Below are 26,277 nucleotides of genomic sequence, written 5' to 3'. Positions count from 1 at the left end.
AGATTGTTGCAAGCACCCCTAGTGGCTCGACAGAAAAACTTAAAAGCGACATCTCTACACATGCTATAAAAATTTGAATTTTATAGAAAGTAACGATAATTTGTTATTTAAATATGTGTGCGTTTGAAAATTAAACAAAGAAAAAAATATTACGCATGCTGAACAAAATTGAGATACTTAGATTAATTATTAAAAAAAAATCATGAATCAATGTTGTGTAACTTCCTTGAAAGTCAATATCGTGCAGATGCAGAGTAGAAGGATAATGCAGATTTATACTGCCACTTTTTTTGGGATTTTTCATGAATCCAATTAATATTTTTATTACAAAAAATTTGCGAAATAATAGTTACGGAGATGTTGTGCAAATCTGAAAGTTTGTAAAAAAAAATTTATGACAGTTTAGTTTAAATACAGATCACGAAGTAAAGAACTTTATTGACTTTTTGGTCATTGTATTTCAGTCTCTGCTAATAAATGATGAACAGACGATTTTTTTTTTTACAAATTTTACTGCTCGAACTCAAAGAAACAGCAGTTATATAATCCACTTTTTTCAACTTGTTACACGGCTAAAGGCCAAACGGTAAGAGATATTGACTACCGGTCTTTGACGCCCCCTCCCCCATAAGTCAACATTATCTAGGACAGCTTTTTTTCTTTCCTCCCTACCCTCTCCCTTCCCTCCAAACTTTTTTTTTATTTTCCGAATATGTTTTAGAGATACAGTACAGTTCCTCAAATTTGAACATTTGGGGGGTAGGGGAGACTGGGGCAAAAAGTCACAAATCGAAAAATTTAAAATTCAATATCTTCCAAAGTAAAAAAGATAGCCGCTCAAATTTTTTCTATAGATAGCCTCCATAGACCTTCTTCAATGTCGTAAGTTTCCTAGAATTCGAACAAGGAATTTGGAAAATAAAAAATATTGAAATTTTTAGCCCTATTTTTGAAATATTTTCCTAACGAATCCGCTATCTATTTTAGAATTTCACAAAAGTTCTTTTCTCCAGAAATCCTTTTATTAAAAATGGCCACTTGGGGTAAAAAGTAACAAAAGGTATAGAGCAAAAAGTAACAAAAATATACGTATTTCCTTACAAAATAGAGGAAAATTACTTTCACAAAGTTGTAGAGCGGTAAATTTTCTATAAATATTGAACACCTATGTTCAAAAAATATTTCGATATCAAATTTTCTAAGATCAAAGTTTAGCCACTCTGGGGAAGGCCTATTTTTCAACTTAATCGCTTAAATTTGGATGTTTTTGAAAGATCTTGAAATAATCCAACCCGAATGCATCGAACTTAAGCGGTAGTGAATAGGTATATATTCGTAAATAATTTACCTTTCTTGGATTTACTTTTTTATTTGCTCGTATGATTGTTTCTCATGCTAAAATATTGTAAAACCTACTTTTCTTAAGCAATTTCTTGTTTGGGAATGGTTTTTTTTTATTTTTCAAACAATTTAATCGTGAGTTCGAGCACTCTGCAAAGCTGGGACGCATTTCCACCTGCATCTTTTTTTGTTCCACTTTTAAATCTTAAATTACTGAAAGTAGATTCAGATTGGGACAATGCAATTAGTATTTTATTTGACTTAATTTTATTGCTTTATTTAATTATTTGCCTTGATACCAAAATCAGAAGCTCATAAAATAAAGTGTACTAATTTAAAATTAAAAATAAGAATACAGGAGTTAAAAAGATAGAGGTGTTTTCTAAATGTTAGAATACGTATTTAATAACATACTTAAACTACTCAAAGTTATTTCTTATGAAAGTTGTTAATTAGGAAAACGGTGACGCGTGCAACCACTGAGAAAGCATTATACTCATGAGTTTGATCTTTTCGCAAAATTCTATTTACTGTTCAATTTTTTTTAAGTTACTGCTTCAAAACCAATCTGAACCGATTTTATGAATCACTCAGAAGATCTCCCAAAATATTGCAATTAAATTTTTAATAAAAAATTGTTATGTGGAGGTGGGGCTACACTGAGTTGAGGCTGTATTAAAAACAGTATTTTTCAGTTTATATCTAAAGGAAGTTCGACCTAGCTATAGAATAATTTATATCTAAAATTGTTCTATCTACCTAGATCTATATATTATAGACAACTCATTTGCAAAAGTAAAAATTTGAAAAACAATTTTTCCTATTATTTTTCAGAGCTTGTCAAAAGAAGCGTGGTAAGGTAAGCTGAGCTTAGTCGTTCGGCTAAATTATCGATTTTAGCTGTTGAAAGCTGTGTTCATTTTTAGTCTCACCTATGGTCACGGTCATGAGATTTAGGTAATGACCGAAAGTATAGGATCGTGAGTACAAGTTGCAAAGATGAGGTACTTCCGGACGGTTAAGTGAATCACTGGCTGAGATCAAGATCGAGTGAGGAACGTAACCCATTCGTGAGGAGTTAACCAAAAAATCGAGGTCAATAATCGAGGGTCAGAAAAAATAATTTTTTCTAACTTTTTCGAGCAAAGTACATCAGCTTTAGAAGGTCGTAGAAAAATTTCGTTTTTGGGTCACGGGTGACCCAAAATCATCCTTAGAGGGTTAAAAGTCGAAGAGTTGCTTCTTCGAGTTGTCAGAATTCCCCAGAAAAACTATGCAAGCCATTGGGAGGAGACCTCGACCTCACGGCAGACCTACGACAAGGTGGCTGGATCAAATTCAGGACAGGATCTTGCCTTGGAGCGCCTTGGGATCGAACCCGAACATCATCTTGAAATGACGGAGGATCAACAAGCGTGGGCTGCTAATCTGGATGCCATGGACCCGCGACTCCAATAAGGATAAGCGGCTGAAAATAATGACGATGATGATATAACTTTGCATAGTAGCTTATGTGTTTGATTTAACATTATTAAGGTTGTAGAAAGCACGTCTCCAAGAGTTTCACAAATTAAGACCTTAGGGGAATTCTATAACGTTATGACAATATCATAAATAAATTTTAAAATTTTTATGCGGTAAATTCGGATAAATTAACTAAAAATCAGATCCATATCAGTTACTGAGAGCTTCAACCATTCGATGCTCATTGGGATTTTATGTTATCTTGCTCCTGAATTTACTATGAAAATTTGTCATATGACATTGTCGTATCGTTACAGAATTCCCCTACTCTGGACAAAGCGTATATCCCTCCCTAGAGAATATAGCTCACTCTCTCTCGACAAAATTTAAGAATTTATAATTGCTTTTAGCTTTAAATTACAACAGCTGTTGCACTCTTATTTTCAGACTTATTTTTAAACATTTACAAAGGACGCGTCGCATCGTTTATAATAAATACTGATACAAAGAAAAGGGACAGATAATCCTAACCGGCTTATGTAGGTGAGATTCTTAACGTGAGCTAACTCGGAGTGCATGCAAATTCGATTTAGAGCTGAAGTTGGGAGACGCCATTCAGTTATCTTGAATCAAATTCGTGAAATTATACAAATTTTGTATTTAAACCAAAATATCAAGGATTTGGATGAACTGACAGGAAAGTGATATATGGGTGAAATGTAGACCAGAATGTTCTCTATAATTTTCCCATAGAACATGATCTCATCGATTACTCAGAAGCCAAGATAATCGAGGTTTTTTGTTTCTTAACTCGTTTTTTCATCCAGAGTGCCCCAAGTAGTCATTTGTTGAGCTTCAACTATTTCAAAGAATTGTTGTATTTTGTGGGACTTTCCATTTAAAACCCTATTTTAAGTGTCTTGGTGGAGTAGAGGCAGTCAAATTGGCATCTAAGTGATTTCAAAGCGTTATTATGAGAAAAATCATTTTTTTCACACTTAAACGGCAAAATCGAAGTGATAGCGTAGTCTGAGCGGAAAATGATGTATGGACGAAATGTAGAGACAAATGTGTTCTACAATTATGTCGAAGTAATCATCAAAATCGGTTAAGCGACAGTCGAGATAATTGAGGTTATGTGATATTGAAATTGGTTTTTCGACTGTGGCGCCCCTGGTGTTGGTCCCACGAAGTTCAAATGTTCTAGAAAGTTGTAGCATTTGGTGAGATCTTTCGTTTAAGCCCTCATTCATCAAAATCGGTCACATAGAACCGGAGATATGATTTTTTGAATTTCGTGAACTTTGACCCCTCATATCTCCGGTTCTATTGAAACCACAGCGCACATACGCACCATTTTGGAAACGTCCTAGACTGGACTACAACATACTAAAATTTCATTAACTTGCACAATGCCGTTTTTGAGAAAAGTGACTTTGAATTTCGATGAATTTTGACGCTATCACAGCGCCACCTATGGTGACTTTTTGAACTTCCATCTGAAAGTGCTCATCGAGACGAAACCAAAAAGGTAAAATTTAGGTCGCTATGTTAATTAGAACCGGAGATAGAGGCCGGTCAATGTTCGAACTTTGACCCCTTATAGCTCGGGTCAGGGGTTATGGATCGACTTAAGGTTTTTTTTGTTTGATAGGTATAATCAACGGCTACAACATACTAAAATTTCAGCCCGATGCACAATGGAATTTTTGAGTTATTTAACTTTTAAGATTTAAAAATTTTCTTTTTAATAATAGCGCCCCTAGCGGTGGTTTTATGAACTTGCGATGTTAGAAGGGGAAGTGGCATTTCACGAGAGCTTTCCAAAAAGCCCTCACTTTTTAAATTCTGACAATTAGAACCGGAGTTATGGCCATTTTAAGAAATTTTTTTTGGACCCTTATAGCTCGGGTCAGGGGGGTCGGGGGACCTTAAGTTTGGTACTGATGGAAAGCTCTAAGGCCCAGCTATAACATACTAAAATTTGAGCCCGCTCGATGCCATAGGGGCGGAGCTATTGAGAAAACAAAAAAAGGGGGGTCTTCAAAATGGCGGAAGGAGGGGTGGGGGGTGGGGGGTCTATGCACCAAGTTGCAATTTTCACCCGATATGTAACCTTTGCCGAAAACCGCAAGTCGATATCTTTTTTAGTTTAGGAGCTATTAAGCTCCAAAGAGCGGCCGGCCGGCCGGCCGGCCGGCCGGCCGGGAACGTAAAATAGCCACATATATATTCGTGATCAGGAAGTGGCGAAACACATTTTGGCCAAGTTTGAGGTCGATCGGACGACATGAAATTTTGTTAGGATTATAGTAGGTGAGATTGTTAAGAATCTCACCTAATACAAATAGAATAGTTGCTGACCAAACCGATGATATCATATCTGTCGGGGTGGTACGTCAACTTAGAATTGCATGAAATGGAACCTACGAAATACACGATTTTTGCATAGACAGTGCAACAATTTGAATTTTTTATTTATTTATTTTATTTATTTATTTTTTATTTCATTAGTGGTCCATCTGGTAGATGATTGCCCCGGAATCTTTTATGCCGTCTCATGGGGAAAATTACTAATTCGTTTGTCATTTTGAAATACAGTAGACTCTCGCTCAATCGGCTCGCTTAATTATGAATTTTCACGCTTAATTATTAAGCTAATTTGCTCAAATTCGCTGTAGCTCTTTCTATTTTATCGTGATTCTCGGAATTCTTTATAATTAAGCGCTTTATGTAGAATTTACATAGGCTTTGACGCCCAAATCTATCGATAAACCGGATGACATCTTGTCCCAAATGCCGAATTGAGAGAGAGTCTACTGTAGTGACATACGTTATGTTTTAATAAAATACAAAAGATCTTCGAAGACTACAATATACCAAATTAAACCATTTTTAAATATGCATTTTTAAATGCATATTTCAGGATGAAACATTGACTTTTTATTAAGAAATAGAGAAAAAAATCAAAGATTATTTAGGTTCAACTTTAGAAGGGAACTTTTATTAGTATAATAATTATAATCATTATTATTAATATTATTATTATTATTATTATTATTATTATTATTATTTAAATCCATACCAATAGGAGCCACCTCTGTTACAATAAGAAAGATAGAAGAAAATACAAAATTAGAAAATTAGAACAGAGAAAAAAAAAATTTAACCTGACCCAGTCTGGTAGGATCTAGCGATGCTGACCAGAGATGATCGGAACTTTATTCTGAAGAAAATAATCCAGAATAAGCCTTTATTAATTTCAATCGGAGTAGGGGAGACCGGAGTAGAATTAGCTACTAAATGCAATTTTAAATTGCGTAGAATTTGTACAAAAAATATTTGTATGAGGCTGATAAATATTTCAATGAATAGTAAGGGAAGTGTATATTTAGAATAAAGAATAATGTCTTCAATATTCCTTCGCAGGCAAACTATAAGATACCACTATCTAATACTATACGTGGCTAATCAGCCCCGTCTCCCCTATGAGTTTTTTCTATCTTTCCCGCAAGTTCTACAAAGTTGTAAAAAAATGCGTTTTAAAATTTTGGAAGTCCGCCTGAGCGTTCGCAAGTTTGCTCGGTGCCTTTTTGCTTTCGTCTCTGTATCTTCAAAAAAAAAAAAAAATGGATTTGGCTTGTGAATTTTTTTATGGTTGTATTCTAAGATAGTTTTTCTTACGTTTTAAACATAAATAAAAACCCTTTTTCTAAGAATACAGGCTGTGTTTTATGTTCGTTATGTAATTATAGCTTCTAGAATCTTTTTTGTTCAGTAACTTATCTTGCAAAAAGTAGGATTCAAAGTAGGAATTTAATAAAAATCTTTTATCTCCTGAACTTTCAGTATTTGATGATCGTAGAGTGACTTGATGTAATTAGTTTAAAATATCTTCTTTGTTTTGCGAATTAATTTTGTAAAAAAGTGGGATTAATTAGGATTCTGCGATTTTTGTTTAAGATTAATTTAATGCACTATCTGTTTTTTTCTAGAATTTATTAAAAAATCTTTTGTCCCCTTAAGTTTTAGTATTTGATGTTCGTAGAGTAATTTGGTGTAATTAGCTTAAAAGATCTTTTCTTTGTTCGGAAAATTAATCTTGTAAAAAAGTGGGATTAATCAGGATTAATTAAGGTTGTGCGATTTTTTCTAAATTTAATGCACGACCTGTTTTTTTTTAATTTACTAAAAATATTTTAAAGTTTTTTACATAGTAATCGAAACGACCTGGTATAAATTGTTTTTCTCAGTGTAATGTTTGAGGAATCTGTCTTTCAACACGTGCAGCATTTTTCGCGAAGGGCTTCGCACAAGATCTCTTCATTGAGCGGAACTAGTTGGGAGAGCAATTTATTGGTGCAATCACCGTAAGAGATCCACCTCGATGGCTAAGCACAAAAGTCAGCACAGAGTCTGAGAGAAGAATGTGGCTTTTTCTCCTAATGCCGTGGTGAGTGTCAGAAAAAAAAGAGCAAAGTGCTGAGGTTCCATGTGCGGAATTTCCAGTCTTTTGAGAGACCATACGTCGAGAATTCCCTCCACCTGAAGCCGATTGATGTCGTGGAGTCCGAGAAGGAAAATTCAGTTTCAATTTCATTAGTATTTATTCGCTGGTACATAGAGCTCCAAAGCAGTCGTCTCTGTGACTCTGAGCTCGCGTCTTTCCTCAAAAGATTTTCTCTTGTCGGTAGATTTTGTCCAGAATTTCTGAGTTCAAATAGTTATTACATTTTTGCAACATCTTACATATCATTTGCTCTTGATTTCCAATAAAGTGGTGTCAAAGTTGCTTAGAAATTTGCCAAGAGATTTAAGTTTGTGATTTTTTGTGCAGATTTACAACAAAGTTGCTGTTTTTCAAGGGGAAGCATTCTTAAATAGTTGGAAGAAATCTTGAAAACGCTCCAAGGTAATTTGAATAGTGCATATTGTTTGTTACAATCATTACAATCTCTTAGATTTGCCTATTTCTTTGCCCAACCTTAAAAATCTTGACTTTTTCACATAATATTCCATTTAATTTATCTGAATCTCAGCTGGGAAGCATTTTTCTCCACACTTTGTGAAAGAAAATCGAAGAATTGTGCCAATTAGTCTAGACAGGTTTAACTAAATAATTGCCCTTGATTTAATCGGTTTATGCCAACTTTAACTGTTCCTTATTGCATGAAAATTCTACGTGAAAATTGCACAAGTTTTTTAAGGAAAAGAGTAGCTTCACGAAAGGTTGTTCAATGAAACGGATAAGTGTTTTGATAGAGACAAATTTATCCATTATGGCATGAGTTACAGTTTTTACCTTCTTTATACACCTCTCGCATTTCGCAGCAAAAAGAGTTTCACTTTTATATTAGTTGCTCATAATTTTCTGTGCTCCAATGTTGTGCAAAAAAAAAGCAGATAAAGAGTAAACAAATCTAGCGGCTATTTCATTGAGGAAAAGAAAATAAGAATTGGGCAAAAGATTGGTGGATTATTTTTGAGAAGGTTTTGCGCAAAAGGGGGCAAGCAGTTGTAATTTTATTGTAACTGTCTCATAAAAACACAAAACTCTCACTAAAATTCGTTTCTTAGGTAACAAACGCATCAATCAAAAGGAAAAAAGTTATAAAGATGCAGTAATTTTATTGTTTCTCTTACTTAAAAGTGCTTTTTTTCACAGATTTTTATCAGTTTAGGTGTACAACTTTCAAATTAAAATGATTGCATTATAAAACTGCTTCTCAAACATATTAGTGAATGACTGAGAAAACATAGCGACATTAAATTTCTATCACAGTATAAACAGCTTTATCATAGGAAAATTTGAAATTGCAGAATTTAAGAGATTTTAATATAATCCTACATAGGGTAAATGTTCTAATTCAAAACCATTTTCAGACGCTTTAACTTTGATAGAAGATTCAACACATTAAGTTCAATTTTTTTTCTGAAGAGAATTACATAAATTTACTCCGTGACTCTTCTAGAATGTTACTGTTTAGTAAAAATTTTTTAGATATAATTTAAAAACTTCTTAAATACAAGAAAAATACACGAGTGCAAAATGCTTCTATTGGAAACAAATTAGTCCAAATGGAGACAAGGGAAATTTTCTAATTGGAGACAAACAGTGTACCAAAACACGGTGTATCCAAAACCTTGTTGAGTTGCTCTTGAGTGCAGGATTTGTTCTTATTCCTGGTCTCTTCTCCTTTCCCATCTAAAACAATAAGACAATTTTTCAAAAAAAAAAATCATATTTCCAGGGTTTCCTATTGAATCATTTGCAGACATTTCAGTAAAACCCTTTTTGTTCACGAAATAGGTAATTATTTCATTTGAAAACTTCACGTACCGTAAACTATAAAGATTAGCATTTAATTTAACTAAAATTAGCCAGAAATATGACATAAATATTGAACAAAACGAATAAACAACAGTCACTTCAGTGTGTTTTTCATTGGAAAACATGGTCGATCGATGACCATGTTCAAAAATTCGATGGTGAAAAGGTACACTTTTAATTTTTCTGAGAAATTAACAAATTAAAATTTGTGAATATGTATGGATTTTCGATTTATTTGGAGCAAAATTAACTAAATAATGAAACTGAGGTATAGAAAATATATAGATATAATAATTTAGTACTGTATTTATCATGAAAATAATGACGTTTCCATTTGGAATAGAGAAAAATTTGCATTTGGAGCAGGTTTTGAATTAGCTTAATTTTCCCTAGAGTAATATGATTTATCGCTACGGAAGAGTAGAACAGTCATGTAAGTGATTATTAAATTACAAAAAAATTCTGAAGATACTAAATCTTTTTAGAAAACAAATCAAAATAAATTATGAGATTCACGTGGTCATAAATTTTGTTTGTAACGTAATTATTGATAAGTGAGGTTAGTTAGATTAATTGAAAATTGTCTTTACTCTGTATCTATGTGTTATATTACGATGACAGCCAAAATCCCCAAAGCCAAAATCTAGAAAAGGCTCTAATCCTGAATACTAAAACATTCTGAAATGGTTGAAATCACTTGGAGGATAATGTGTGGAATACTTTCTTAAAACACAGAAGATGTGGAATCGCGAGAGTAGCTGTGATATTCTTACTAATTTAGGATTTTGGCTTTTTGGATTTTGATCCGGACCTATTATATTATCATTAAGCATTTTTAAATACTTAGTATTTCAATTTGATAAATATTAATTCTAATAATAATAAAATATTAGATTCTGCGGAATTCATTCGATTTATAGTTTGGCCTTAAAGCAATTTATTTAATCTATTGTTCTGTTTTTTTTTTACCGGTCTAAGCGCCAAATATTTAGAGATACTGATTTATGGTTTTCTGTGACACTTTTCAAAAAATAAAAATTTCCTTAAGATGTTTCACGTCCCCTAATTTCTTTCTTCCTTTTCAAAATCATATTTTGCGTATTTTTTCAAAAATAGGCTTTAACGACGCTTTTTTTATTTTCGGATAAATTTTGAATGCAGCTCTATTGCGCATTTCGACTATAAGACAGAACAATTTACAGCATCGTTTGTTCAAGGTTAGGGAAAAGTGGAAATTTTTGCACTGAGGCAGCTAGAGTTTCCTTTTTCTATTTTTAGGAGAAACTGAACCTTTCAATGATATAATTTGATCCTATAATTTGAACTTCTACAAACCAATTGTGAGGCTAACAATATGAATAAGCTCAATGCCATTTAAAGAATAAATGAATAAATGAAGAATAAATGAATAAAGCCCAATCTTAAAGCTGCCCCACTTCTCCCTAAGCTAAAGCAGTACATTCCGTTCAATTCCTAACCCATTTTGGTCAAATTTAAAGTTCTCAAAATTTCAAAACGACTGCATGGATCCAAATCGAATTAAAATTATCCGTTACGAATTGTTGAATTGACCGGAATTAACAATACAATATAATTAAGTTTTATGTACCAATATATGCATGTCTGTTCTTTGCCTATCATTATCAATCGGTAATAATTATTAATGAAGTATGGGTAATGGTATTTTTTTTATTCAAAACTTCGATTTTAGTAGCCAAACGATAACTTTTTGAAGCTTTGAGTTAATTTATTAACATTTTATAACTCCGCAAAAAGTATTTACACAGTTTTTAGTACCAGGCTCAGAGTAATACTACGGATAGGACGTGCTAGAACGTTTTTTAAGGAGAAAGTGAAACGACCTCAAAAATTTAAATGTAATCGAGTGCCCTCAATGCATGAGATTTTTATTTGTTCTTCAGAGAGGAAATAAAATTTGGTGAACAATTCTTAAGGATGGGATGACTTTTTTGTCCAAAAACTGGAGTAAATAGTGTTTAGTGATGAAATATAGTACTAGGGAGTGGAAAAAATAAATTTCCATGAACAGTCAAAAGCTCGAATCTGAGGGCTTCATTTAGTGAGTAAATCTTGAACTTTCTTTTTAGATGCCCAACCAGCAAGGGCTGCTATAAAAAAATGTTGTTCCACAAAAGGAAGAGAATATCTTTTCCGATTTTTGGTGGACACCACGCAATTGGACATCAATTTGATAATGAGCTATCAATTAAAAATAGCGTTAAGTAATTGAATTCATTATAAAAATGCGTACATCGTCCAAGGAATCAATGCCAGGTACACTCATTTTATTCAGTTTGAGGAAAATTATTTTACATGAAAACTGGAACAGATTTTTTATTCAAACGTCCTCTCCGTAGTGTTACTCTCAGGTAGGGGGAGGTGGTGCTACTTTGAGTTGTGGGGCTACATTAATATTCGATTTTTTTCACATATTTCTAAAGTTATCTGGGCTTTGCAAATATTTTATTAAGTTCCGTTATTGTTTTGTAGATCTAAAATACATTACGTTAAAGTTATCTTCCTTTAGAAATATGCAAAAAAATAGAATATCAATTAGCCCGACCGCTCAAAGTAGCCCCACTTTCCCCTACCAGGAGAAAATAACCACCATGCAATGAACTCAATGCAATAGTAACAAAAAAATCTAGAAATATTTCACGGTTTTCGAAAGTATTGAAACTATCTTCTATATTAAAATATAGTTTTTAGATTCAATTATACTTTGTCTGGTATAACTTTAGATAAGTTTAACTTTTCTTTTTGATGTGTTTTTAGAGATAATTCTGTCATATTTTTTTCTATAAATGTAAATGACCTCTAGTTATTCTTGCTTACGAGTTTCAAGGTTAAAAATTACGTAACTGTAGAGTTTTGATGTCTCAATTAATTTTAAATAATTTGAAGGACATGAAATTTGGTAACCAATTAATAATAAACCGTCAATAGATTTTTAATAAAATATGAATTATTTATGTAATATCCAGGTATTCTTGATTTGATTTTTTTGGAGACTTTGCAAAAACCTAGTTTAAATCGGGGTATAGGGGTAAAGTGAGGAAAAAATTATTAAAGCTAATGATTTTTTTGAGTCGACTTATGGAAGGAGTGTACTCCAACAACCCCAATTCACTGATCTTAATTGTTTTGTTTAGTCTGATCGATTAGACGGATGGATGAACTGTTAAACAGTGTGAAGTAATTTTTTAGAAACTGTCTGATTTGCGAAAATATGATAAGAAAATGAGTCTTCAGGGGAGAAAAGTGAAAATTTTTACTGGTAAAAAAATCAAGGGATGGTTGAGTAGAAGTTTCGGTTATGACCGTATTCGGTATAAAGAGCCTAGTTTGACTACAAGACGTTGTCCTCGAATAACAATTATTGTACATATACATAACTAGTGATTAGCCTTTCGATTGATCTAGATTAAACTCTTACGTATTCACTAATCCGTTTTATAGTTTGTATATTTTGTTATTTAATACCGTCTAAAGATCGATTGCATGAGCGACTGATGCTTTTTGTATAGGAGACATAATAGAATAATCATCAATAAACCAACTGTGTCCATCATTACGGTGCAAATTGCCAACAAGAAAGTGTTGGGTACCCAAATGATGATTAAATTGGCACCTGTTGATCATTGAATCATTTGTACTTCACGCGATGAACAGGCAATGTCAAGTGTCTCTGTGGCACTCAAACATTTCTGCAACAAAACTCTTTAGAGTGCATTCGATTAAATTTTATGGTTTGTCATCTATTAAAGGTATGAATTTCTTGTAGATAATTTAAATTTGTACGCTAAGTACCGTACGATGATTTAACAAGAAATAGATGTATAAAATTGAATCTTATTAAATCATAAAACTTATTGTGTGAAAAATTAAAAAAAAAATCTATTATTTTCCCGCGGAACTTTGTCCATCGTCCCTCATTTTCCCAATGAATTATATAGAAGAAATTGATGGTGTAATAATTACTCACACATAAATGATTATTAACCTTGAACTCAAGTGTTGATGTTGAGCACGTTTATATACATTATTACTCGTACTTCAGTACATACATCTTGATTTTAAAGAATAATTTTGTAAAGAGAAGTAATCAAGAACTTGTTTCTTTTTTGTCTTAATGCTGTATCTATCAAACAACTCCTCAGGAACTATGATTAGGAATGTCTTCTTAGTTTTAGCAAGAACATGCCAATCATTTAGTACTAGACTGTTTTTTATTATTTAGTGTATTGGATTTTCTCAAAAGGTTGCCTGGATAACACCATAAATCATTTGATATAAAATGAGAGTTGTAATTTTGCAAAGAATCCGGAATTTAATGGCTACTTCGAAACATTAAAATGGTTGTTCCATAAGAAACGTGTTTGAAGTCTTTGAAATATCATAAAATTGATGTTATTTTTTTTGGCGACAATGGATATGCTGTGATATTCCTTCGAGCGTTGCCAAAACTAATCTGAAATAGAAAGTTTTTTTTTCAATTCTTGCAAATGACTCTTCTTAATTACGATGGTAACAAAGAGCTTCTCAGAGACTATGAAAAGTTTTAGTGACTTTACACTTTTTAGAGGAGAATGCGTTATTGAATTAGGAAAAGTATCTATCAGATTGTATAACTTTGTCTAGATTTATGATGAGCATTGAGATCACAACAATATGATTTCGAAAGGCCCCTAAATATTTCTTTTCAATAGTTGAGTATCATCTTAAATTGCTTTTCTCCAACACCTTTTACATGTGTATTCAACATCATACATCTTATTTTATTAAATATTTCCGCAACAATCCGAAATGAAAAACTTTAAAAATTGAAATTTGAAAAAAGACTATTCATACCTTTTCACAATTTTTTATTAGATTGATGAGGTATTCGGGTTATTGGAGAAGACAAGGGGAAGAGGTTACAAAATTACAGTTAAAATTTATTTTGTTAAAGAGTTTGCCTTGTTGGATAATTCGAGTTATAAGAAAATACCCTTGAATCACTCTTCTTCATAACAGGTTTTCAAGGTCAATAAAAAGAAAATTCTAGAGAGCTTATTTCTAAACCGATTTGGATGAGTTTGAGATAGTTCGAAAGGTCTAGCAAAACCTGGTGGGGAAAGTGGTCTGGCTTTAAATACGCCAGCTTTCGAATATCCCCAAATATCTCTTATTGTCCTAGAATTACTTATTGTAAAATAAAACTAAGCAAAAAAAAACAGTTAATACTATTAACTGTTTTTTAGTAACATCGATTAATAAAATTAATTTTTTGTATTGGTAAATAAAAAAAACTTGAAATATTCAAAGGCTGGCATAAAGGTAGGCCACTATCCCCTAGGTCTAAATTAGTTATGAACCAGAAGTGAATCCAAATTAAGCTATTACTGATATAATTTTTGGAAAAATTTTGAAGTGACCGAATCGATTTAAATCACCTGTAAATCCGTATTACTGTAACCTGTCCCAAGAATGTCGGATCGCTAAACAAATAACTAGGGTAAGTGTGCCAAATTCCGGCCATCTTGCAATTTCGGCCACCTTTTTTGTTCCTCGAATTTCGACAAACGAGATGACGTGAAAAAGATATTGGAAGAATTCCCGAAGAGCAAGGAACTATGAGAATGAAGGTGGCCGAAATAGGATACTAAAGCTATGTCTGTATTTTTATTCATTTTAAAATGTATTAAGAATGATTTTAGAGTAAATAAAAACGGTAAACTCTTTACAAGGTTCCAAGTAACACTCTCTCAGAAGAAAGAATAAAAAAAAATCAATTTGTATTTAAAATATTACATTTCAAACTTGAGACTTTGACGCTTGAATGCAACTATGCCGAAATTTGACACACTTACCCTATCAGTAAAGTTATACCACCCATTTTTCAATTAAGATCTTCAAAATTGCATGTTTCTGTTCATTGATTCAGATATTGATGAAATTTTTCACTATGCATCATAAATTTTAAGGTCCAGTGATGCTTATTGTTCTATGAAATAATATTTTCGTTAATTTTTGAAATGATTTATTGGTTCATTTCACTTTTTCATCAATCTCCAAAAGCTTTCTTGTCTTGCACAAATTGGAGGTGAAACGAGGAAAAAATCAAAACCATAAGACACCAATTCTTTTCCAGTATCATTCAAATAACCATGTCGAGTTATTAATTTCACTTCTTCTATGACTATGAGTTGCACAATTCCTAAAGTTTTTTGTACATTTAAAAATTTTATATCTCCCTAATCATTGATACCAGACAGATTTGACGGATTTAATTTTTTTTGACAATTTTTTGCGGAGGAGGACAAGTCTTGAGAATGTCTGACATTGAAAATAACTCGCAATAATGCTATATGTAAATTATCGTTCATTGTTTTTATATACCCAAGAGTATTTTTGCTAAGTCAAATGTGGATCAGGTTTTGCTTAATTGAATTTATTTTTTTTTTTAGGTTTTTTATTGTAGAATTAATGGATTCAGGCAAGATGCCGGCTAAATCCGAGATCAGTGAGTTCTACAAGGGGCAAAGTATCTTCATTACGGGTGGTTCTGGATTTATGGGCAAGGTTCTGGTAGAAAAACTTCTGTACTCCTGTTCTGATGTCAAGGAGATTTTCATCCTCATGCGTCCAAAACGGGGACGTGTTCCAGAATCTCGATTGGAGGACATGTTTAAGTTACCTGTAAGTTCTTTATTACTTTTTTATTTTGAAGGAATTACTAGTAATGAGGTGGGATTGACTGCATATGGCAAGGGCCTGGTCCCAAAATATTCAAAGAGAAGTTAACGAGGTTTATTAACTACAATTTAACGAAAAATGCGTCCGTCCGTGTAGCAAAACCTGTTGTAACAACAAACTTAACCTAACCTGACGCTAAATTATATTATGATTAGGCTCATTTCTACACTGAGAAAAAAAACGGGGGTGCGATTAACTCTTTTTGCTAATAAATTTAACACTTTTCATATGTAAAAATATATCAATATTTTTTAATGTTAATTTTACACCTTTTTAAGGGTAAAATCAACATAAAAGAAGGGTAACTTTAACCCCTAATACACCTAAAAAGCATAATATTTACACCGATTTCGGATCAATATTGCACGGTAAAATAAACATTTCAGGAATGTTATTTTAACTTTTTCAGATATCTGTTGAGTATACACTGTTGAGTATTTGAAAATGAGTAGGAGCCCTGTTTTCAAAGGTGCCCCCATCTAAATGAACCCCATTTTTTACTCTTTCTATATATTATCTGAAATTTTGTGTATTTGAAATAAAATTGCGGTTAGAATTGAGCCCCTAATAAACAAAATGAATTTTCCTAGGACCTGTATAGGGGGAAGTAGGGCACCTTTGAATTGGGGCAACTTTAAAATTGGGTTTTTTCTTTTATTTTTAAATGAAACTGAACCTTATTATGATATAAGTTAGCTCAACGAACCAATTGTGAAACTAAATTACACATAATAACGCTCAATTTAATTTAAAAATTGGAGAACAAATCCAAATTCAAAGCTGCCCCAATTCATGAGAATTTCATGTTCTTTTTAACGGAACTCAATATATTCTAATTACTTTTAAGTTTAGACCGCGGTTAATAGAACGTCTGCAGAGATAATATTTGAACTCAAAATAATAGTTGATTGATTTTAACATTTTCAAAGACCCTTTGGTATTCTGATTATTTGAATTACACAGATCACTCAAATAAAACGAAGAAAAAGAAAACAAAAATCACCTGTAAAACATTTTCACAATTAAATATACAATTTTGAAAGTAAAAATGTAGATCTCATTATTATTTTCTATATAGTACGGTTATTTTTAGTGAAAGTGTTCATAAGTAACGCCTTCACCTTAAATTGCAGCAAGCACAACTAATAATATCTTGGGTTAAAAATACAGAATTTGTGAAGGTTTCTTAACATTTCGAATTACCGAAAAAAAATCACAAGAAGTGAGACTCTCTACAAATAAACGTAAAGAGTAGTTAGTTGGATCACTGAAATGTTGAGGTATTTGTTTATCAATTCAATCGATTAAAACTATGCAGGGAAATTTTGAGAGATTTCTCAAGTTTGCACTACGAGTTCCTCTTTGCTCTGTCGTTGAATGCTCGTCTCTTTAAATTTCTTTCATGAAATATCAATAAATTTATACTCAAACATGTACTTCATGTACTCTAGAATTATGTAAAAAAAAATTGACCAAAGTTGTTCAACGTCGAAAATTTGGATACACAAAAAACCTTTACTGTTTAAACTGGAACTTGAGATGATGGTGAAATACGTCTCTTAAGAAATTACATCATTCAATTGCAATATATTTTTGCTTTGATTTTGGGTGTTGTTTTTGCAAAAAGTACAAAACACTCGAAATTAGAGCTTTCACTGCTTAGTTCATGAACATAAAATGTAATTTTTTGTAAAGCTATCCCACCATAAAAGATCAGCGGAAAAAATAGCAAATTACCGGAAATTTGTTGGGAAATCTCTTGACTAATTTGCACCTTTTTTTGGCGGTTTAGATGTTTCAGCGAATTCGCGAAGAGAAACCAGAAGTGCTGAAGAAGCTGGTACCCGTTCAGGGTGATGTCACATTCGATGGACTGGGTCTCAGTGGAGAAACCCTCGATAGAGTCCTCAAGAGTACTTCCATTGTTTTTCACATGGCTGCCACTCTGCGTCTGGAGGCAAAGCTAAAAGATGCCATCGATATGAATACCACGGGAACGAGGAGGGTTCTCGATGTCTGTAGGAAAATGCCCAATCTCAAAGTACTTATTCACCTCTCAACAGCTTTTTGCTATTGCGATAAGGAGGTCCTCCATGAAAAAGTCTACGAATGTCCTCACAATCCGCATGATCTTATAAGGTGCGCTGAATGGATGGACGAGAAGACATTGGACAATATCACAGCTAATCTTATTGCACCTCATCCCAACACTTACACCTATTCGAAGCGCCTTGCTGAGATCCTCGTTCGCAATGAATACCCAAATTTACCCGTCGTCATCGCCAGACCGAGTATTGGTAAGTTTATTATTAATTTTAAGAATCTCTTTTCCATGCCAAAATATCAGTGTGAATCAATGAATTGCAATTTTTATTGTGAACAGAGTTGTGAATATCATAGATGAATGATTTAAGATTAAGGCATTGATTGGTATACGACTTTTGTCACGGGATTTATTGTTGGCCATCACAATACAACATTATGGGCTGTGTAATGCTAATAAAAATCCCATATCAAATTTTAAAAAATCTATATCAAAATAGGTTTTTAATATTAGATGAAACACATACGTGATTGGTTATATAAGAACGTGATTAGAACGATTGAAACAAACACTCAGTTTGTTTAACTAACACTAATATAACACTATGCAAAAGTGATTTATGTACGAGAGGTCTCATGCTTTAAGTTCAATGATATTAAAATTATCGCTAAATTTGGCTTGAAGTCAGTGAATAGGGAAAACTGGGGCACCACCATACACGGGGTAGCACCAAACACTAATTTTCATTGTTAAACTATTTGGAGTATCCCAACCATTTTTTCAGTAGACAAGCATCTTTATAGTGCCTTTAAATCAGAGGTGTGCAAGAAACCGTTGAAACCGAATTAACGTCAAAAAAAGTTTGTTGTAGTAGCGTTTTGACCATTGACGTACATGTTTCATTTGACGTTAATTCGGTTTCAACGGTTTCTTGCACACCTCTGCTTTAAATGCCTATAGGTCTTGTCTTCAGAAGTCGAATATCTGATTAAAAAATCGTAGTGTTTGGTGCTACCCCATGTTTGGTGGTGCCCCAGTTTCCCCTATTTTTAAATGAAAGAAAGTAAAAAATAACGCACGTTTAGCCTACAGTCCGGTAGATCAAAATAAATGAGTAACAATAAAATGGTTTAATGGAAATTCAAGATTTTGAAAAATATTTCGTCTTTTGTAGGGGAGACTGGGGCAAAATTTGTCAAAACGAAAATTTCAATATTCACTATTTTCTAAAATAAACGTGATTAAGGCTTGAAATTTTTATTATAAATAGCCTTCGAGGAAGGATTATGTAAAATAAAAAATAATGAAATTTTGAGCCCTATTTTTGGAATATTTAGCTTACAGACAATATCAATACTGATTAGCTCAATTTAAGCACATTTCTCGTTAAGATAGAGAAAAATTATATTCGACAAAGTTGTAGATGAATAAATTTCCTATAAAAATATGTCTATTTTATATTTTTAACGTTTGCAAGAGTAAAACGTCACAAATTTATCCGAAGACTGACAAAATTTTCCCCAGAAATTTTGAGAATCTCCAAAAAATCGACTCTTACAAAATGATTTAAAAATCATATTTCTTTCCAGATAGAGGAAAATAGTCTTCTGCAATGTTATAGAGCAGAAAATTTCCTATAAGAATATGCTCATTGTAAAACGTTTAAGTTTTCTCATAGCTCGTGAAAGAATTAAATATGCGTTTTGACAAGTTTTGCCCCAGTCTCCCCTATTTAGATAAGTCTAAGTCAAAAGCAGGTGGTCAAGACTGGGAAATTCGTTTGAGAGAACACTTCTTTTTTTCGCAACGACTGTATAACAAAGCGGTGGAAAAGCATCTAATTAGATGTTATACCTAATTGTCGTGTCATTTACCGTTTGATAGTTCGCAAACGATTTGAAACGATTTTGAGAATCACTTTAAAGACCGCCTAAAATATTTAGGAGCAATACAATTGATTTTTACATAAAAATTACCTGTCAGTTCATAACTGGTTCATTACCCATTCGGAATTTCGAGAAATTCCAAGACATTTTCAACAAGCTTAAGCGTGACTCCATTCTGTTGAGAAATACCCTGTTTAGAGCCTTTTAAACACTTGGCCTTGAAAAAACCGCTTTTAGGAATGATCAATTCAACGGTGTTTTTGAATATTAACGAAGAAGTTCGCCTAGGTAACTTCTAGAACACATCCAAAAATAAATAAAATTGTACGATCGCGTTTTCCAGCGATCTTAAAAACGTGGTATTGAAGGGAAAATAAAGGACATGAGGGTCGACTTATGGGGGGTTCCCTGCAAGTCCGAAAACTCTATCTCAAACTGTTTGGCTTCCAGGCGTGGTAATGAACGGACGGACATAAAAACAGAGTGATGTCATTTCTCAGAAATCATGTGAAACGCGAAGATATATTGAAGTGGTCTCCGAGGGGTAAAAGGTGGATATTTTGGGGACAAAATCGAGGGATTATATTGGTCTCTCTGTGGTTTTTTATTTAGCAGTAAAATTTTATAAGTGGCTGTGAAAGTGAACTGTAGTCATAATCAAATAAATCTTGTGAAGAATTTATCGGTTTTATCAAGGATTTTTGTACTAAAATTAATACAAGATTATAATTGGAAAACTTGTTAGGGGAAACTGGGGTAGATTTACCCACGACTAGTACTTGAAGTAAACATCTCCTTTCCTTTTTATTTAAATATTTAGCAGCATGATACAAATATATTTTTTACAAATTATACACAATGAAAAATTTCAATTGCTGGCTAATCTGCCCGGGTTTCTCCTATGTATGAATAGCTTTTTAAAGAATCTCATTTCATCTATTTTAAGTTTATTTTGTTTTTTTTTCTAATATTAAATTTGAGTTTATTGGGTTTTATAGATTTGTACATAAAACTATTATATACATTTATTTTTACTTAGATTTTTCAATAATTTTTTTCTTTAATTTAATCTTCCGTCTAGAAAAAAACACATTGGCTACAATGTTTAACTCAAAAAACTCTCAATGAATGTTTTTTTCAATTGAATATCAACACACGTGTCAATAAATCGTATAAATTTCTTCTACATTATGTATTAAGTAAGTGTTAAATGTTGAGTATGGATGGCTTTCACAAAAGTTCGTGCCTTAAATGGCATACAATTCCCTGAAAAGTTCATAATGATTTTGCATTTTTTTCGTCACTGAAACATCGCAAAATTTCCTCTGACTTTTGAAGACGAAACTTTCCATCCTTTTGTTCTACGATGATAATAAATTAAGTAAATATTCTTTATTAGTATATCTGCGGCTGACACGTATAAATGAAGCATTGTGTTTTTTTTTTTAAGAAAATACACTTCGGCATGCGTTTACAATTTTGTGTCAATATCTTAAACGTGAGGGCGATTGGCATGATTAAAATTGCATTAGGACTTCCTTTGAAGTGTTGACCCTGAGAAAAAGTTCATCAATTACAAGATTTATTTAATTAATTGATCACGACGTGATTTTTTCGCAATAATCAGAGAACTTGGGTTTATTTTCTGGGTATTTTGTCTTGCAAATATTATTCAGGGATTTCTATTGACACTTTTATGCAAATTTTCACCTAAAGCAAATTCGCTTGTAATTTGTTAGTTTTTTTGTTCTTGTGTGTGGTTGGTTTTTTTCAGAGCTGCATTTAATTTCTTAGTCAATATTGTTTTTTGTGCAAAGTCGCAATACGGATTTAAACATAAATCAATAAAACTAGCGTATTTTGTGTCACGGCAAAAAGAAGATCTCTTTGCAGTTAGATCAGTAATATGAATTCAGTATTAATCGTTGAATTTCATCAAAAACCGATTACTTTTTGGGCTCTTTCTTTAAATCCTCTTAAAATGTTAACATTTGTTCCCACGAGTTTCATGTACAATATTGCAAAATAACGTTTATAAGTGGGAAGAGAAATAGTTGCGGATACAATGCACATTTTATAAATTAAATCTATCTGAAGGTGCTAAATTTCTGCATTTTTTGTTGTGAATTTTTCAATTAAGACAATAGTTATTTTTTATTTACCATTTTTTCTTTTATTGGACTCTCGCAGGAATAGCACGCGAAGAACTTTTATGTTTCATAAAAACTTTTATGCTTATGCAACAATCTTATCTTTCAGGTTGTTGTACATAAGGCTGCCTAAAATAAAATAATCTTGCACCTAAGTGCCAATATTTGCCACTGTGCCTAACTAGTGTAATAAATACATCGGTGTTGCCAATTGCTAAAAGTGAATCTGTTTATTTTGAAGCGAAAACGTGCGTTTTCTCGCAATCATGCGGTTCTTGTAGATGGGCCTATAAACAGGAAATTCAATGAATGTTGTGCAAGTCAATGACACCATGGAAAATGAATTGCATCAGAGTGCGGATCTCGATGAGCCGCCAGTGAATATAAACAGAAGATACCTATACTGATGAATAAATGGGTCAAAACATATGCAGAAAACTTGCTCAAGACACTGCGAAATGTCTTATTCCATACCAAAAATTACATTTTAAGTCATGCTGTTTTTCCTCGTTTTCTAAGCTTAAAAATATAATACAGATGTTGAATGGTGCTAAATATTTATGCAGCATTTCAGTGTTACTGCGTGTGAGTATTTCATCAAATAAATTATGCTTCGTTTAATTAAAATTCATATTTTGAGACAACGACATATATTAGTAAAGTAGATTTTTAATGGGGTTGAATTTACTGCAAATTCAAGGGGGTAGGGTAAAATTTGTAATTCCGGATTAACTATTAAGTGTTCAAACAACTCCCTTAAAACTTGATAAAAAGGGGATGACAAAGATCGTAGGCTTTCGAACTGCTCGAGCTTGTGATTTAGATCTTACACCTCAAAAGTACTTTCACATCATTCACTGCTTACAGGTTGTCAACCGATTTAAACCGATTCATAAATCACTCAAAATATCCCCAAAATAGTTTTAAGCGTAATAGAATTGATTTTCGGTTCATAACCGGTTCATTACCAGTTTAGAACTGATTTATAAATTACTCAAAACATTTCCCATAATACCTTAGGAGTAATATAGTTGATTTTCCAGATAAAAATTAGTTATCGATTATGAACCGGTTCATTACCGGTTTAGTATCGATGAGAGCTGGTTTAGTTTCATTGAAAATTCCAAGACCTTTCTGACGAGCTCAAATATGATACAACTCGGACGAGAAATACTCTCTCTAGAGCTTTTGTAACTTTTGACCTTGGAAAACTTGAAAAACTGTTATTAGAAATGATTCAATGGTCTTTTCGTATATGGACGATATAGCCGTCTGGATAATCTTTAAAACATTTCGTTATCGAGAAATCCAAAAAAAAAACATGGGTTTTGTTGATGAGGGGGATGTTAAGAACCCTTTGGTCGATTTATGGGAGGCCCATGAAGGTCCCACTTCGCTATCTCTTAACGTTCGGTCCTTAGAGATGATGACAGTCGGACGTACAGACAGACAAACATTGTGTCATAGTTTCGTAGAAGTCGTCTGCAACGCGAAGATTTGTTGAGAAAAGGGGTCCTCAGCAGTTGAAATTTGTAAATTTGGGGGGGGGGGGGTGAAAGAATCAAAGGATTGTAATACTGTGGAGTTCGAGCAGTAAAATCTTTAAAAAAAAATAATTTTCAAAGTACTCTAGAATTGGTCGAGAAATTTTAAATTGGTTAATTCATTCGGAATCTCGTGTTATCCAGAATTTAAAATTGTACCCTATTAATTTTTAAATAGAACAACCTTTATGGCGATTAGATTTCTAGGCAGATTCTCAGGTTAATCTCGGAATAGCATCATTACTCAACAGAATTACCTGGAGACGTAAAGTTTAGCACATGGAGTCTAAAAGAGAAGAGTAAATAAATAAAAAATACTTGGATAATTACATTTACAAGTAATTAAAAAGAAGCCTTATCTTGACCTTCAAGAAAAATAATAAATTATAGGTGAATGTGGGTCAAATAAGTCAGAAATCAGATGTTTTATTTCTTACAAGTTACCAGGGAAATTTTTCGAAGACCATTTTCTTTATCCTTATCACAAAAATACTATTTAAGAAATTTTTATCAAAAACTGTTTTCGTCATGGAAAGTCTCTTCATAAGCTTAAAAACAACGCCAAAAAAGGCGAACTTTAGACACAATTTCAAAATTCTCGCATAATAGTGTGCTTTAACTTATTATATTTAGAGTAATTCCTAAGAATGGGAGAGGAAAAACTGTTCTAGAAACAGTCACCAATTTTGGAAGAATTTGTCTAATTATTATCTCCTGAGAGTATCTCCTGTTAATGCCTCTACACTGTTGTAGGGGGAGGTGGGGCTACTTTGAGCTGTGGGGCTAGATTGTTATACAACTTTTTCGTCTATTTCTAAATGAAGCTGGTCCTTACAATTATTTTATTTAGATACACAATTATTTTGTCTATCCAAATTACATAATTTTAAACCCAGTTTCCTTTAGAAATATGCGAAAAAATCTTATAACAATGTAGCCACACTGCTCAAAGTAGCCCCACCTCCCCCTAGATGAAAACGTCAAAATTCAAATATGTGTAGGGGTTTTTAGAAATGTGTTTAAAAAGATGTCTGAAAATTAAAAATTTATTTTTGTCCTGCTTTTGTTTTTTTTTAAATTTTCCTTACTCTTGCATTTTATAATTTTGAATATCTAAGAAGGTTACAGCCTACACTATTTATGGCTAAATTTAAAGCTGTGTTTGGACATTTTTTGCCATATTTTGCCCCAGGTTCTCCTCTCAAGGTTCATCATTCATTCGTAAGAGGAGAAGCACAAATTTTCAAATACGAATGCGGATAAGATCTGACATATTAGTCCCCTAAATAAACTCTTATAAAAGTATTTTACTGCCTTGCTTTTATTTTTTTTTGTTGCATCTTTTTATATATTATTATTGTACAGTAAAGCCTGGATTAGAATTAAACGAAAAATTCTAGAAATAACCTTGACGGCTTCTGTATTTTTATTATTTTATTGGCTATAAAAAATTACAAGTTTTTCATGCTAAGAAGTTTTTATATCCTCCAAAGAGGCCAATTTTGTGATAAGTTAAAGCAAAAATGTCTTGATGACGACAAAAAACAAGACATAGTAAAAAGCTCGTTGAAACGTTCAAGAGTTTCCTCATCATTAGATGCATTACTAGACAATATTGTGGAAGTTTAACTTTGAGTCGGTGGATTAAAATACAAAAAAAAAAGAATGTTTAATATCATTTTAATAACAATAATGCCACCAGAGTAGCAATTAAATATACTGGTGAGAAGCATAAAAGAGAATTAAATTACTCGGCTAAGACATTAGGCGGTGGTATTACAAAATTTCAACTTTCTTTGAGGTAAATACCAACAAACACCATTCAAATACAATTCACTAAGGCGCGTAATGATCATGTTTTCCTAACAAAACTATTTTAAGTTAAAATTCATTGAACCCACTCAAGAAATTGTTTCTTCTTCTGATCCACCTCAAACATTGAAGCCTTTGCTGTGTCTTTTAGCAATACTCCGGCCGTTGTTTAGTCTTCTTTACCAGACCTGGTTTAGCTCAGTATGGGTTAAACTACATGCACATGAAAATGCAGGAAAATTAGAGGGAGAAGTAAATTGCACGGCAAAGAATGCTATTTTATTGAATTTTCTTCAAGTACAAGAAGATATAGCCATTATTAGTTATTATGCTATCTCGTTCACTCTTATAAGTTGTTTTGAGAATGAACATAAATACAAGAGAAAAACATGTTACCTTTATTTATGTGCAGACGTATACACTGACTCTTTAATATAAAATTGCACCAGAGCCCACAAAAAGGTAGATTACTCAAGACTTGGTCTACCCAGTTTTGATGCCAACATTCAAATATTAAAAGTAACTGGCGGCTAAGAATATATTTTTTATAATGTTAGATCGTGTTATTGTGCAAACTTTTGAAAAACAACCACTCTTCTTACTCAAAATTTATTATGGAAATGGTTAAGATGGGAAATTTATTTTGTACAATCCGGATAAATAACATGAACATATGGTATGTCAACTACCTCCGTGCTTCGAATTTATTATAAATTAACATTTAATTAATTTGATGCAATCATGCAAATTGTTTAGGGAAAAGCGGGGTATTTTCATGTATGCACTGAGAGAAATCCGAAAAAGTTAAAATAACATTCAGGAAATGTTAATTTTACCCTGCAGTATTGATTCGAAATCGGTGTAAATATTATGCTTTTTAGGTGCATTGGGAGTTAAAGTTACCCTTCTTTCATGTTGATTTTACCCTTAAAAGGTGTAAAATTAA

General features: G+C 32.5%; 1 protein-coding gene across 3 annotated transcripts in view; it reads left to right on the top strand.

Moving 5' to 3' along the window:
• Positions 1 to 7,237: 7,237 nt before the first annotated feature.
• The window catches only part of LOC129802592 (putative fatty acyl-CoA reductase CG5065), a 28,817-nt gene continuing 9,777 nt past the window's right edge, over positions 7,238 to 26,277 (top strand). Inside the window, exons 1-3 of one of the 3 annotated variants that reach the window (XM_055848535.1) lie at positions 7,238 to 7,717; positions 15,607 to 15,838; positions 17,688 to 18,192. In XM_055848535.1, the coding sequence (XP_055704510.1) occupies positions 15,626 to 15,838; positions 17,688 to 18,192 (718 nt within the window). In that variant the 5' untranslated portion in view covers positions 7,238 to 7,717; positions 15,607 to 15,625. Of the gene's footprint in view, positions 7,718 to 15,362; positions 15,839 to 17,687; positions 18,193 to 26,277 lie in introns of those variants that run through there. The other 2 variants (XM_055848534.1, XM_055848533.1) reach the window with 2 other exon arrangements.

This window comes from Phlebotomus papatasi, chromosome 2, assembly GCF_024763615.1.
Source record: "Phlebotomus papatasi isolate M1 chromosome 2, Ppap_2.1, whole genome shotgun sequence".
In the NCBI taxonomy this organism is placed as follows: domain Eukaryota; kingdom Metazoa; phylum Arthropoda; class Insecta; order Diptera; family Psychodidae; genus Phlebotomus; species Phlebotomus papatasi.
The sequence above is the reverse complement of the archived record's forward strand: the minus strand, read 5'-3'. Positions and strand labels throughout refer to the sequence as shown.